Source organism: Branchiostoma floridae, chromosome 17 (genome assembly GCF_000003815.2).
Source record: "Branchiostoma floridae strain S238N-H82 chromosome 17, Bfl_VNyyK, whole genome shotgun sequence".
NCBI classification, from domain to species: Eukaryota; Metazoa; Chordata; class Leptocardii; order Amphioxiformes; family Branchiostomatidae; genus Branchiostoma; species Branchiostoma floridae.
In genome coordinates, this window is record NC_049995.1 from 14650228 (window position 1) to 14666410 (window position 16183).

General features: G+C 40.2%; 2 protein-coding genes across 2 annotated transcripts in view; one reads left to right on the plus strand and one right to left on the minus strand.

Moving 5' to 3' along the window:
* The window catches only part of LOC118404039 (kelch-like protein 22), a 151030-nt gene that overhangs the window by 15346 nt on the left and 119501 nt on the right, over window positions 1-16183 (minus strand). The gene's annotated exons all lie outside the window — the stretch shown is intronic.
* Window positions 4504-7250, plus strand: LOC118404344. Its single transcript, XM_035803413.1, has 2 exons — window positions 4504-4524; window positions 6228-7250. Exons 1-2 carry the CDS (start codon window positions 4504-4506, stop codon window positions 7248-7250), a joined length of 1044 nt encoding a protein of 347 aa, XP_035659306.1.

Consider the following 16183-nt stretch of genomic DNA (forward strand, 5'->3'; position numbering starts at 1 on the left):
ACTTTATCTTTACCGACGTTTGGGTGTCAACTTCCTCAGGGCAATGTGCACCAGTCGTAATTTCCCTGAGTAAGGCGACAGACGGTCAGCGAATCGTCGGTAAAGATAACTTTGCAGATTTTGTGGTCATTCACCGGCGCCTCTCTCACCCTCTGTGTGTGTGTGTGTGTGTGTGTGTGTGTGTGTGTGTGTGTGTGTGTGTGTGTGCGTGTGTCTCCCTCTCATGTATATAAAAAGAAAATCAGTCTAATAGGATTTTATCACCCATGAAATAGTTTCAACAGGTTGGTATGTCACACTGTGCACAACTACAACTTTATCTTTACCGACGTTTGGGTGTAAACATCCTCAGGGCAATTCTGACTGGTTCATATTGTACACAGGACACATCCAGCTGCGGTACAATGTGCACCAGTTGTAATTTCCCTGAGGAAGGTGACAGACGGTCAGCGAATCGTCAGGGAAAATAAATCTGTGGTAGCCGGTGCAATGGCCTAGTGGGTAGAGTGTTCGCCTTGCATTCGGAAGGTCGTAAGTTCGATCCCGGCCGAGCCATACCAAGGACTATAAAAATGGTACATGCTGCTTTCTCTGCTTAGCACTCAGCATTCGGGAAAGAGTATGGAAGTTGAACACACACCACTACCAGTGGACTAGCCCCCTGCTGTAGTGATTGCGTTGTGTGTGGCCCAGGGCTAATGAAACAGCGATGGGCACCGCCCTATGCGCCAGAGATGGGCACCGCCCTTGAAGCGGGAAGGGTTTAACTTAATCCGATGTGAGAAAAGTCTGTTTATTTGAGACTATGTCACTACAGAAACCAGTCATTACAGATTGCAACGCAATGGTAACAGGCAGTTCTCAGTCTGCCAGTAATTTGTTAACACATATGTGTAAGTCCATATGATTAGGATTATTATTATTATTATTTTTCCAATTCATCTGAACATAGAGGTATGAAAGCTCATCTGTGTTGATAGAATACATATTGAAGTTTTTCAACTGTCATACAACACAAATTATTCTCACCTCGAATTTTCAGTCGCACTTCCGTCGACCTTCTTCAGGAGTGACGATTCAGTTAACCGACACTCAACAGGGACGGGGGCCGATATCGTCTGCCAGGCATTTATGATTCGTTACTCGAGTCACGTGTCTCTAAGTCACGTGATTCGAGTAACTAAATCGTCACTCCTGAAGAAGGTCGACGGAAGTGCGACTGAAAAATTCGAGGTGAGAATAATTTGTGTTGTGTGACAGTTGAAAAACTTTCAATATAAACATAGAGGTGTTGGTCATCAAACCTCTAGGGGTCTTAGTAACCAGTAGGGTTATACTTAAAGTGTGATTAGTCAGGATAGTACAACGGAAAAATTGATGTGGATAGTCAAGCAGTTTTGATGTTCTGGTGAAAAATACTTTTTGCTCTTTGTTATGTTCAGTGGGTTTTGGCACCCGACATGTTTTGAAACAATTGAGTCATCCATGAAATGACTTAATAAAGGATGCAAAACTTATACATCATTATTAGGGATATTTACTTGTTTAGGTGGTTAACTGGTTAACATGATATATTTGATTACTTACTATATTCTATATCAATTATCTAGTATCTAGTATCTAGTTGTTCTTTTGTGAACATACATAAAGTCAGACTAAAGCCACCCCACCTCATTTAGAAGTCCCCACGAAGTGTAAAGTTATGTAGAGCCAACTCATTTTCTTGGCAAGAAGATAGCAATACGACTCAGAAAATTGGCTCCCATTACTGGTGATGCGAGAACTCCTCCCTTTTCTTGAAGCCATTTTGATTGCATTCAGCCGTAGCCTCCTTCTGACAGCCAATCCAATAACAGCTAATATGAGCCCTCATTTTACGCAGACATGGTCAGGAAAGCTGCCAGAATACCTTATGTGATTCCTTGGAGATGTCTCTAAGTCTTGTCTAATAACAACTTGGTTCTTAGAACTGCAGACAAATAAATCAAGTCATTACGAAACAATGTCTGTTGGGCTATTGCAAACGGTTCATCCTCAGAGTAAACAAGGCATAAAACACTTAGGCATTTATTATAAAAAGTTTCACCAATTATTATGAATAACATGATCCCTCTGGGAAAATGTTATGCAAATTGTGGTATTTGTTATGTCCTATATGAAACATTGGAAGAACAACAATTCTTAATGTAAAATAATCGTGTTAATACTGCTAGTGTGTTTGGATTATGGAGAAATCCTCATGAGTTTAAAAAAATGCAGACATATCCAATAACAACTGATATGAGCCCTCATTTTACGGAGACATGGACAGGAAAGCTGCCAGAATACCTCATGTGATTCCTTGGAGATGCCTCTAAAGTCTTGTCTAACAACTTGGTTCTTAGAACCGCAGACAAATAGATCAAGTCATTACGAAACAATGCCTGTTAGCCTATTGCAAACGGTTCGCCTTCAGAGTTGACAAGCCAACGGCACTTTGAAATTAATCAAACTCTATACAGTCACAAATTACGAATAACAAGTTCCTTCTGAAAAAGAAGTGTAGTATTCGTTACGTTTGTCTTGCATGAAACCTTGGAGAAACAATATTTGCTGAACGCAAAGACTAAGAGCCGATGCTGCTAGTGTGTTATAATGACTTATGTAGAAATCCTCATGAGTCAAAGAAATAACTCCAAAAATAAAACTAAAATTCGAGATTATTTTGTTATGTCCTGTATGAAACCTTCAAGTTGATGGAACAACTTTTTTATGTAAAAACGCCTCTGTCTGTGTTGCTAATGTTTTCTTACTTATGGAGAAAAACCCATGATTCTAAGAAAATATTGCAGATATAAAACTAATATACCAAACTGATTTATTACACGCACCATCATATTGCTATGAATAAGTCCCGGTACAAATTGAAGACGTTTCTCACCACAGACGAGTCGAGTAATTGGCAGTGCTTTAATCCAGCAGATTACTTCAACAATCGCAGTCATGCATCACTACGGCTAATCAACGACGTTTTTGCACAGAGGCGGAGCCGTTGAAAAATCTGAGCGTGCTTCCGCAAAATAAAAAATCAACGTCAATTTTAGGCCCAAAGCAATTTAACGTGGCTATAAGTTAAGAGACAAGTTTCCAAAAAACAGAATTGATATAATTCAAAATCAACCTAACATTTCTCAACATCACCCCAGTTGAACTTGTCCAATGGTTGTTCACGATGAAATGTCTTACAAATCGCTGTAATATATCTTAGAGGGACGAAAATGGGGTGCCAGAATAATGCTTAAGTATGATGCAGTTTCTGTCGAGTCAATCGACAATGTCAACTTGAGAATATACCTTTTTTTTCTATGCAGGAAAATATTGTCATTTGAACTTGATCCAACGAGATCCTCTAGAGTCACTAACATATGGTAGTGAATTCTAGCCGAACCGTCTGGCTGTTTCAAAAATTATATCCAGTTCCTTGAAAAATTGCTATTTGGCGTATTGTTTTCTGAACCAGAACACATTGAAAACAAAAAAACACTGTGAGGATTCTTTCGCAAATTGGAAAACATTTCTACCCAATCTGGAGGTTGTCGACCGCAGCAATCATTGCGGATTTCATTAACGACTTTGTGTCGTTGCATATCTTGAGCGGGATCAGAGATACTGCAGAATTGATGGTCGGTGTCTGCTGCATCGCCATAACGTATTTGCTATCACGAACCTATTTAAAAGATGCTTATCTTCTCTTAGATGTATTTCGTCTATTATCCATTTTAAAATTAGCTCACGTTGTGAGCAGTCAGCAGCTTGTACTTGATGCTAAGGCCACAGCAAGTGAATTTTATGGATGGCATTATATCTGCATACTGCAAAATTAATGGGATTAATGAAAAATACAATATGGGAAAGGAAAAATAAGATGGCTAAATTTTCAAACGAGACACCATGGACCTTGTAACAATAATAACAGCGACAAAAGATGATATCACAAGTCATTCATTCCTGTATTTAGTAATTCAAGAAGTGCACTAGTTAAAGTGACACTTGTGCGGTAGATTGGCACCACTTACAAAGTTGGCAACTACACTCATATTGGTGGCACGTTTACAACTATCTGACAAGTTTCACTTTTATAACGACTGTCACGGCTACTTACATAGTGTTATTCTTACAAATACTAGTACAATTATAAGGCTACAACTCAACCTATTTGCCCAATTTGGTCTATCTGGCCATTCCCGAAGAAGAATTTTTTTTTTTAATTCTGGCGAAAATTAATGAGCATGCCGATGTCACCCATAAAATATACTTGCTGTGGCCTAAGAACAGCAGAATGCAAGCGTGGTTATTAAGAATATCACCTTCCCCTTTATACAATCTGGTGCACGGTAGTGCGTGAAAAGTATCATGTATCTTTCGTCGAACCAGAAATCGAAGAGACAAACTGCATGAGCTGCCTAGGAGGCGGAACGTTCGCTGAAGTTGAACCATGTTCAACGTTGTAGCAAATTAACAAAGATGACTGATTCTCGCCTGCTCGTGAGCAAGCGGATCCAATGTTTCATTTTACCGATACTGGGGTCAGCCAGAGGTCTTTACATGATTTCTATGTTACTTTATCATTTAGAGATATCTTCTTATTGTTTGGATATTTTCATCTTTATTGCTAACAGCAATGCATTGTCTCAGATTGTATTGGTAATTAACATAACAAAAGACCCAATGATCTAATGTTTCATCTTATCGATACTGGGGTCAGCCAGAGGTCTTTACATAATTTTCTATATCTCTTTATCACATATAGAACAAAATGTGCCTTATTATCATATACGATCTGTATTGCTAACTGTGATGTATTGTCTCAGGTTGTAACAATAATTAACATAATGATTTACATAACAAAAGACCCTATAATTTCAAATATACAAAAGGTAATAGTAATAAAAAAAGACAATGGCTTCTGTCTCACCAGGGACGAAGAGGTTAAGCAAGTAAATAAGTAAGTAATAATGATAGATAGATTGGGTAGACGCATATATATCTAAAGCTTCAAAACCGTGCAAAGACAAATTGTCCTGGCCCTTTTTCATTGAAAGATATTTTTCGACAGTAACAATTTATTTATTTGTTAGTATGCATATATTTCTTTAAACATGCAGACGTCTATGCACGTGATAGTTTTGATATGTAGCCTAGACTTGACGGGCTCCCGAGGCTGATCTCTTCTGTGACTGTCGTAGCAAATGAAAACAGTGTTCAGTATGTGGTAGGAATGCGCTGATTTAACATCAGTTTATAAATTGATATGCATCTAATGCTTTAAACATGCAGACGTCTATACAAGTGATAATTTTGAGATACAGGTGAGAATTGAAAGGCCCCAATAGTCTCTTGTTGTGACAAATAAAAACAGACTGCAGTAACAGTGTTCGGTGTGTGGTAGGAATGTGCTGATTTAACAGTTTGTAGGTTGGTGTGCATCTAATAAATTAAACATGCAGATATCTCTGCACGTGATTGTTTTGAGATGTAACTTAGAGTTAACAGACTCCACAAGCTGATCTGTCGTGTGCCTGTTTGACAAATGACAACAGACTGCAGTAACAGTGCTCGGTGTGTGGTAGGAAAATGGTGATTTAACATCACTTTATAAGTTGGTATGCATCTAATACATTAAACATGCAGATATCTCTGCACGTGATTGTTTTGAGATGTAACTTAGAGTTAACAGACTCCACAAGCTGATCTGTCGTGTGCCTGTTGTGACAAATGAAAACAGACTGCAGTAACAGTGCTCGGTGTGTGGTAGGAATCTGGTGATTTAACATCAGTTTATAAGTTAGTATGCATCTAATAAATTAAACATGCAGATATCTCTCCACGTGAATGTTTTGAGATGTAACTTAGAGTTAACAGACTCCACAAGCTGATCTGTCGTGTGCCTGTTTGACAAATGACAACAGACAGCAGTAACAGTGCTCGGTGTGTGATAGGAACGTGCTGATTTACATCAGTTTATAAGTTGGTATGCATCTAATACTTTAAACATGCAAACGTCTATGCACGTGATTGTTTTGAGATGTAGGTTAAGATTTACAGACTCCAAAAGCTGATCTGTCGTGTGACTGTTGTCGCAAATGAAAACAGACAACAATTTTTCGACAGTAACAGTTTCTCTGTTTGTTGGTATTTATCTAATACTTAAATCATACAGATGTCTCTGCACATGATTTTTGATGTAGGTTAAGATTTCCAACGCAGCAAGTAGGCTGAGGCACAAAGATATCGTCGGAATCATAGCCCAGGGAAGGAGAGGGCTTGGAGCAGAGAGAGAAGGTAGTCAGACCTGGGGCAAAGCAGGCCCAAAGGAAAGGAGAGAGATGATCCAGAAAGAAGTTAGACAGCGGGAGGAAGAACTTCGGAGAGCTCGAGCCGTAGGACAGGGTGTCCAAGGGGCATGGACAAAGTGGGAAGGAGTACGAGAACGAAGGATAGCATGGAAGGAATTGTTCAGAGAGCCCCTAAAGACCACATTTTTGTTAAAATCTGTTTATGACCTCCTACCAACAGCTGTCAACTTGAAGAGATGGGGGAAGACAGACGAAGACAGATGTGTGCTCTGCGGAAAGAAAGGAAATTTAAGTCACATCTTGTCAAGCTGCCAGGTGGCGTTGAGCAGAGGGAGATACACATGGCGCCACAACCAAGTGTTAAAAGTCATTGTCAACGCGTTGGAAGAAGTGAGAGCAGAGAACAAGGGTAGACCAGGGAAAAGATTCCAGCCCATCAGCTTTGTAAAAGAGGGGGAGAAAGTGAAGAACATAGAGAAGAGGCATAGAGACCAACCAGGCATAATGTCAACAGCACATGATTGGGTCATACAAGCAGATATCGGGAAACAGCTTGAATTCCCAAAAGACATCATTACAACAAACCTGAGACCCGATATAATTATGTATTCCAGGAGGACTAAACAACTGGTGTTGATAGAACTCACCGTACCCTGGGAAGATAGGGTAGAAGAAGCCCAAGAGAGGAAACTTCAAAAGTACCAGGAGTTAGTAACCAGCTGCAGGGAAAGGGGGTGGAAAACAAGGAACTGCCCAGTGGAAGTCGGCTGCAGGGGGTTCATAGCTGAGTCTATGTGGAGAACCCTCGGGTTCCTCGGAGTGGTGGGAAAGAAGAGAAGGGACTTAACGCGGAAAATAACGGAGACAACACAAGAGGCGTCCTACTGGGTGTGGAAGCAGAGAGAAAGCAACTAGCTCCTCGCCAGGCAGTGATTGGCCACCACTGCCGCCCCGCCGGCAAAGAGGTGTTCTGCGATAGAAAGGGGCGAAACACTGAAGACAGCCGGTTCGTAGCTGACGATGGCGAGGAGAGCAGGGACAACCCTCTGTATGATGTAAGTTAACAGACTGGAAAAGCTGATCTCTCGTTTGACTGTTGTGGCAAATGACAACAGACTGCAGTAACAGTGTTCGGTGTGTGGTAAAAATATGGTGATTTAACATCAGTTTATTAGTTGGTATGCATCTAATACTTTAAACATGCAGACGTCTATGCACGTCATTCGAGATGTAGATTAAAATTAACAGACTTCACTTGCTGTTCTCTCGCTTGACTGTTGTGGCAGATAAAAGCACACTGCAGTAACAGTGCTCGGTGTGTGGTAGGAATGTGCTGATTTAACATCATTCTTGAAGTTGGTAAGCATTTAATACATTAAACATGCAGATATCCCTCCACGTGAATGTTTTGAGATGTAACTTAGAGTTAACAGACTCCACAAGCTGATCTGTCGTGTGCCTGTTTGACAAATGAAAACAGACAGCAGTAACAGTGCTCGGTGTGTGGTAGGAAAATGGTGATTTAACATCACTTTATAAGTTGGTATGCATCTAATAAATTAAACATGCAGATATCTCTGCACGTGATTGTTTTGAGATGTAACTTAGAGTTAACAGACTCCACAAGCTGATCTGTCGTGTGCCTGTTTGACAAATGACAACAGACTGCAGTAACAGTGCTCGGTGTGTGGTAGGAAAATGGTGATTTAACATCACTTTATAAGTTGGTATGCATCTAATAAATTAAACATGCAGATATCTCTGCACGTGAATGTTTTGAGATGTAACTTAGAGTTAACAGACCCCACAAGCTGATCTATCGCTTGCCTGTTGTGGCAAATGAAAACAGATGCAGTAACAGTGCTCGGTGTGAGGTAGGAATGTGCTGATTTAACATTAGTTTGTAAGTTGGTATGTATTTAATGCTTTCCACATGCAGACGTGTATGCAAGTGATTGTTTTGAGATGTAGGTTAAGATTTACAGACTCCAATAGTTGCTATCTCGTGTGACTGTTGTGACAAATGAAAACAGACAACATTTTTTTCAACGGTAACAGTTTATTTATTTGTTAGTATGCATCTAATGCTTTAAACATGCAGACGTCTATGCAGGTGATTATTTTGACATGTACGTGAAGATCTAGACTCCAAAAGCTGATCTCTCATTTGACTGTTGTGACAAATGAAAGCAGATTGCAGTAACAGTGCTCGGTGTGTGGTAGGAATGTGCTGATTGAACATCAGTTTATAAGTTGTTATGCATCTAATACTTTAAACATGCAGACGTCTATGCAAGTGATTGTTTTGAGATGTGGGTTAGAATTGACAGACCCCAATAGTCTCTTGTTGTGACAAATGAAAACAGACAGTAGTAACAGTGTTCGGCGTGTGGTAGGAATCTGGTGATTTGACATCAGTTTATAAGTTGGTATGCATCTAATGCTTTAAACATGCAGACGTCTATGCACGTGATTGTTTTGAGATATAGGTTAGAATTGACAGACTCCAATAGTCTATCGTTGTGACAAATGAAAACAGACTGCAGTAACAGTGCTCGGTGTGTGTTAGGAATCTGGTGATTTGACATCAGTTTATAAGTTGGTATGCATCTAATACATTAAACATGCAGACGTCTATGCAAGTGATTGTTTTGAGATATAGGTTAGAATTGACAGACTCCAATAGTCTATCGTTGTGACAAATGAAAACAGACTGCAGTAACAGTGCTCGGTGTGTGGTAGGAATATGGTGATTTAACATCAGTTTATAAGTTGGTATGCATCTAATACTTAAAACATGCAGACGTCTATGCTAGTGATTGTTTTAAGATTTAGGTTAGAGTTGACAGACTCCAATAGTCTCTCGTTGTGACAAATGACAACAGACTGCAGTAACAGTGCTCGGTGTGTGGTAGGAATGTGCTGATGTAACATCAGTTTATAAGTTTGTATGCATCTAATACTTTAAACATGTAGACGTCTATACAAGTGATAATTTGGATATGTAGCGTAGAATTGACGGGATCCAAAGGCTGCTCTCTTCTGTGACTGTTGTGACAAATGGAAACAGACTGCAGTAACAGTGCTCGGTGTGTGGCAGGAATATGGTGATTTAACGCTTCGCTAACCCGCCTGATTAAAAGTCACTCTTCATCATTGTGCACGCCCGCTAATCATTAAACTTTGTCGGGAATATTCCCACGCGTGCTTTCTGTCGCATGAAGACGAAGCTACTTTTCTATCAAAGCTGAAGGAATACACGAGGTTAAGCACGGTTAATGGTTTGTCGACAAGACTAAGGCAATGAGCAATGTTGTTGGCTGGAAAACCTGGCATATTTTAGGGGATCCATGTACTTAATACTAATCAAACGGGAGATGTACTAAGAAGATTTCTCCCATCTTTTATGTAACAGATAAGAATAAAAAGGTTCATCCGTGTAGGAGGATGTAACTAGTGCATTCTTTATAAGGTTCAAACATTTTTGCATCACTACCTCCGCTAAGAAGGTAATGCTTTCGGATCAGTGTCTGTGTTCGTTTCTTTGTTTGCATGAAGTTGTGGATGCCTCTTACTGATATTATGTTTTGGCAAAAATGATTAGCTCATTGGCCAACTAGTACCTTTCTAAGGTATTGCAACAGGACTTTCGGTTTTGATGTCTAGTATTATGAACACGCTCAATCATAATTTGTCATGCGCATAGAGTGGTGTGGCTTGGGGCAACTAGTTTGAATTAGAACTTCGCACGTGCACTTTTATATGATAGGAGACATTGTTCCGTCAACTTTCATTACCGTTATACTCTTATACAATATACATGGTAGTTATAACTAAATATATGCACATCTATTTTTCTATCAACATACCGTTGCTAATGATTCAGAGGTGTTTGACAAATAAATTGCTACCAACCCATGACAAACAGATATCCTTATTTCAAACTCATGTCTTGTCCAGAGACTAATTAATGGAAATATACTCAGACACTGTTGCACCAAAACGTCAAGGATTCACCCCAATGCGGCCTCACTGCTGTCTGCTCATCAGACTGTTGTTAAACACACTAATCCGACAACACCCGATGGCGCTCCGAGTTCCGTTTGAACAACCGCTTTATTGCATCTCAGTTGACTGGTTACATAACACAGTTAATTCCTCCAAATGCACCGGCAAACTGCATGGACGCATCAGGTTCAAGATTAGGTGCTGTGCTGTATGCTGTGCACGGAATGGGCTGTAACAGTGATCACGGGGACTTAGGGGAAGATGTGCAAGGAATTGTCAAACCTCACATATATTGCAGAATGAAATGAGAATGTACAAAGACCTGTTGGTGGCACCGTGTGGGCAATAGGTAAGTAAACATGGGTTCAAAACCGCTGATTTGCCTCGATGTTGTGCCCTTGGGAAAAACATTATACACGGCTTTGCTCATTTTACTCAGGTGTGGTTAGCTCCGGTTAGGGACATCCCTCGGATAAGATGTTACATGGAGATCCCGTATTTGAGAGAGCAATACCTCAAGTACATTAAGAACCCGCCACACTTAAAGAAAAGAGGAGGATTCCTTCCTGATCTCTTGGTTGACATCATCATTGTCATCAAAAAGGAGATAGTCATCTGTTATGTTTATCCTTCCACACATATGATAAAACTAGTTAGATAAAATAAATAAGTAGGCGTTGCAGATCGTATATGTACAAGCGCGGGCGTTGTCCTCAGCTCAAGGTGACATTATCCGCCAACAGCTGAAGGATGGCGAAGTCTTCGACCTTTTCCTGTGACAATCTTTTTGAAGATGATTACGAAGGTTCTTGGGGGTATTCTTCTTCGCCACACCAAGAAACTCCAGAGGTCCTGTACTGTGTTCAATACCGCCATGTCTATAGATAAGAGTAGATGTCCTTCCCGGTGTGAGAGGATCAAACCTCATAGTCTGGTCTCCAAGTTGACATCTTAGAAAGGTGATAGCTATTTCTTATGTTAATCCTTTAACACATCTGATAAAACTAGATAAATGAAATTAAGAAGAAGGCTCTGCAGATCGTGTGTGCACGCGCGGACGCTGTCCTCGGCTCAAGGTGACATTATCTACCAACTAAACTCTGAAGCATGGCGATGTCTTCGACCTGGTCCCCAGACAACGGTTTTGAAGATGATTACGCGGGTTCTTGGGTTATTATTCTTCGCGACACTTAGAAACTCCAGAGATCCTGTGTTCAATACTGCCATGTCTTTAGATAAGAGTAGAATCTGATGTCCTTCCCGGCGTGAGTGGATCAGATCGTACAGTCTGGTCTCCGGGTTGACATCTTGAAAAGATGATAGTTATTTCTTATGTTAATCCTTTCACACATCTGATAAAACTGAATAAATGAAATAAAGAAGAAAGCTCAATAGATCGTGTGTGAACGCGCGGACGCTGTCCTCGGCTCAAGGTGACATTATCTGCCAACTACACTCTGAAGAATGGCGATGTCTTCGACCTGCTACCCTGACAATGGTTTTGAGGATGATTACGCGGGTTCTTGGGGCATTCTTCTTCGCGACACCGACTACCATTTCGGGAAGCGTGCCAATATTGGCATTGGTGCGAAATGGGTGATTGAGCAGTGGACCATAGATATAGCCTCTCTACACATAATAGATGTTACCCTTCTGATAGGTTTGTGAATATGGCCCGATATGTAATGTGTGTGTGGCAAAAGTGTAATGCAAAAATGAAGGAGGGCGTTATGTAAGTAATGACAGGGCTTCAATATTACCTTCGTTTTCAAAAGATGCGCGTATTCACAACAATTGCAAGGACCCGAAATAAGCTAGTTAATATTGGTTTCGGAATGAACGGGTTGAGAATACAGTGGACCTCAGATAGCCTCTATACACATTATAGATGTTACCCTTCTGATAGGTTTGTGGTTATGGCTCGATATGGAATCTGTGTGTGGCAGAAGTGTGATGCCCAAATGAACGAGGGCGTTATGTGAGTAAATACGGCGCTTCAATCACCTTCGTTTTCTGAATCTGAAGATGCGCGTATTCACGACAATTAACCACCCTCGAAGCAGCGAGGCAATATTGGTCTCGGAATGAGATGGTCGACAATACAGTCTACCATAGATAGCCTCTATACACATTATAGATGTTACCCTTCTGATAGGTTTGTGAATATGAATATGAAACCTGTGTGTGGCAAAGTGTAACGCCCAAATGAACGAGGGCCTTATGTAAGTAAGTAGGGGGCTTCAATCACCTTCGTTATCTGAAGATTTCATGACAATTGTAAGGACCTCGAAGCAGCGAGCCAATATTGGTGTTGGAATAAATGGGTGGACCATACAGTGGAGCTAAGATAGCCTCCCTACACATTATACGACAATTGTGACCACCCTCGAAGCATCGAGGCAATATTGGTCTCGGAATAAACGGCTCGACAATACAGTGGACCTCAGATAGCCTCTATACACATTATAGATGTTGTTCCACTGGTAGGTTTGTGAATATGGCCCGATATGGAATCTGTGTGTGGCAGAAGTGTAATGCCCAAATGAATGAGGGCTTTATGTAAGTAAGTATGGGTCTTCAGTCACATCCTTCCTCACAAGATGCATTAATTCACAACAATTGCGAGCACCTGGCGCCAGCGAGCCAAATTTGGTCTCGACACAAATTGGCAGACAATACAGTGGATCGTTGATGAATGCTCAATGTCTGATAGATATACTGGGACGTTATTATATAAATAACTTTGAAATTCGTAAAACTTAGCGAAGAAGAAATAGATTGAATAACAAAACAAGCAAAGACTTCAATGTAGCCCCTTATTAAAGGTTTTGACTATTCTGTCCAAAGCATATTGAAGCTAAAGTTCACTTTATAATGATATAAGATTTCTCGAATCAAGTACAACAGATTTAAAGGGACTCAATGCTATAGATAGAGTATTCGCCCTTTTTTCATACTAATTAGGATGCTAATGGTCTCTACATGTACTATAATGTGACTACAGCTTAGTATGTGTGTAATTCCGGAAAGAGCGATCACCCAGTGATTCTCATTACTCGAAGTACTGGTTACAGCCATTAACGCTGACGTCATGCACTATGACCAGAATATGTGAAGCAAGTACCCGTGAAACCTCGTCTTAGGAATATTAAGTCCTCGGTGGGTGATGGTGGTTTTGTCTCGCAGTATGAAGAAGCTGCACGTTTTTAAAATGTAAAACAACGAACACTATCGTAGAGTGGAATTTGTTATCACCAAGCACAGTAGAGGCATCATCTCTGGATAGTTTTAAAGAACGCTTGCAGATAGATGTGCAAATGTTAGGTGTGACGGGTCCTTCGGTGTAATATAACCAGCTATTGCCGCGCCGCGTGCCTGCGAAGCTGGTGTGTTACGGCGGTTAGACCGGCTATATAGATACAGATACAGGGACAGGATACTTACAAAAATCACAACATGACCAAGATAAAGAAGTATATGATTACGTGTGTACAAACCATTATGGTACAGTAAAGTTCACTCGCAGACAGTATCCAGATTTCGTGTCTACAGTGTTTTCAATTCACCCCCATTGTTATGTATATGAAACCTTTATGTTGTTGACTGATGAGAAAGGTCAGAAAAATTAATGAGAAAAAGCTCCAAATGTAATTAATTTCATCAAGGAAAGGTTTCAGGTTACAAAAGGGATCGTCGACAAAATAACCAAACTCTTGTCGACGTCACATATGTTACAACTACTAGTACTCCTTTTCCACTAGGATTTCAAATTGTATCAAGCATTGACCTAAGAGACATTTTCGAAGTTCACCACAGAGAGGTGATGGATTATGGCTAGGTTATTTTATGAGCTAAGTGACCGAGGTGGCTGCTTGTAAACATAAAAGACTTCGTCTTCCTCCTGTCATCACTACAGTTTTCTGTTCCAGTACTCCACACACTACCTTTCTCTGGGGGTCAGAGCTACTCTCCAAGCAGAGGTTAGGCTCCGGTTGTTTTTTTAACATAATTTTTAGTCGTTTTTATCGGGCTTTCTATTTTTTTTAATATCTTGCTGTGTCAAAACTTGGCTGGCGTACTTCAAGAAAAATGACAAAATAGAAAAAAAACCGATAAAAACGACTAAAAATCGTTACAAAAAACAGCCGGAGCCTAACCTCTGCTTGGAGAGTAGGTCAGAGCTTCCAGATCTTCTTTGGTGCATGGTTCGGACAGGAGGGGGCAGACAAGACTTTTGTTTCATAGTCTGTTCCTGTCCGCATGACTCATACATGACTCATAGAATAGGAATTAGAGAAAAATACTGACGCAGGTAAATAGAAAATACATAAGCTACAACGTCAACCAATTATAACCCAAAGCGAAAGTTATAACAATATGCATAAGGTCGAGACTTAAAATCAGATGGTCAATTACACCTTAGTAAAGTGTAAGCACAATAGAATAATCTATGCTACAGTGAAGAAAGTGTAGTGGTTCGTTTGGTCATTTTATGAAGTCTTTCTTTTCTTAACTGAAATATTTTTCACTGTCAATTGTGCTAGTTTCTGCCTACAAGCCCTCTATTGTTCCATCTGTAGGCCCAATACTCATTACTCAATACTCACACTCTGTATACCATTACCTACGAGCAACAGGTATGAACACTCTTTTGTTCTGGTCATCAGTCTTCATTTGCATCGTCTGCTGCGAGGGCATTTCCTCTCGAAAATAACAGATAATAGTACAAAACTATCCCGGGTCCTGTCGCCGTCAGTACATATACATTGTGGCAATCGTTAATACAGAAAAACGCGCATTTATTAAAGTGTAAGCTACATGCAATAATCTATGTTACAGCGAAGCAAAATGTACTGGTGCATTTGGTCTATTTTGTAAGTTTTTTTTTCTCTACTGAACGATTTTTCACTGTAAATGACAATAGTTTCTGTCTGCAATCCCTGTGTTGTTTCATGCATGATACTCTTGATATACTGACCCAATTAATGTCCAATTTATACCATTACCTCCAAGCTACAGGTATAAATGCTCTTTTATCCATCATTTGCGAGGGTTTTTCCTCTCGAAATTGAAAGATAGTACGAAACTAGTCCCCGGTCTTGTCGCCGTCAGTACATTTTGGCAATCGTTAATAGAGAAAAACGCCCATTTATTGACGTCTTGTAGCATATGATGCATGGCGACAGTGTGCTTCTGTCCATGCAGATGATCTATGGGAGCGGAATGAAGCGTTCTGGACCCTAATGGGGTCTTGGAAGGCATCCAACTTCTTTGAAACATCCATACTTGTCTCCAACTTGGGCAAAAACGCCTTGTCAAATGAAACGATTGCAAATGTCATCGTCGAGTAAATATTCAATTCAAGATAGCCAGACCGAAGTCTGTTTGGATTATTTCATCTGAGGAGTCATGAATCTCTTTCTTTCAGTTTTACACAATGCTGTTACTGTGGAATTAATAGCGCATGTATTACGTGCGACACGATCATATGTCAGTGGATATTCAGTTGAATATTAAACATAATCTTAACCTATACACCTGATTCAGCAACCTCAAATCATAGGGAGAGTGACATTGGTAATGAGGAAAACCATCCCTTACCGTGACATTTTGCCATGTGTTAGGCATTGGTTATTGTTTTTAGGTTGACCGACATATTCGGGTAAAACCTGCTATGTGAAGCTTTTTGGTAGTTCAAAGAAAATCATATTTTCGACCTGAGAAATGAAACTCAAAACAAAATTTCTGTACTCACACTCCAAGATCAAAGCTCTGAAAGTTCCGGTAAGAATGTAAGGTAAACATTTTTAGCCTCCATAGCAGGCTCTCTATGGCCTTTT

What these genes read in the sequence shown, in the direction of transcription:
- LOC118404344 (XM_035803413.1), top strand. Translation starts at nt 4,504, where the DNA reads ATGACTGATTCTCGCCTGCTC. An exon ending in TGACTGATTCTCGCCTGCTC is followed by an intron (nt 4,525 to 6,227) that starts GTGAGCAAGCGG and finishes TTTTTGATGTAG; the next exon opens with GTTAAGATTTCCAACGCAGC.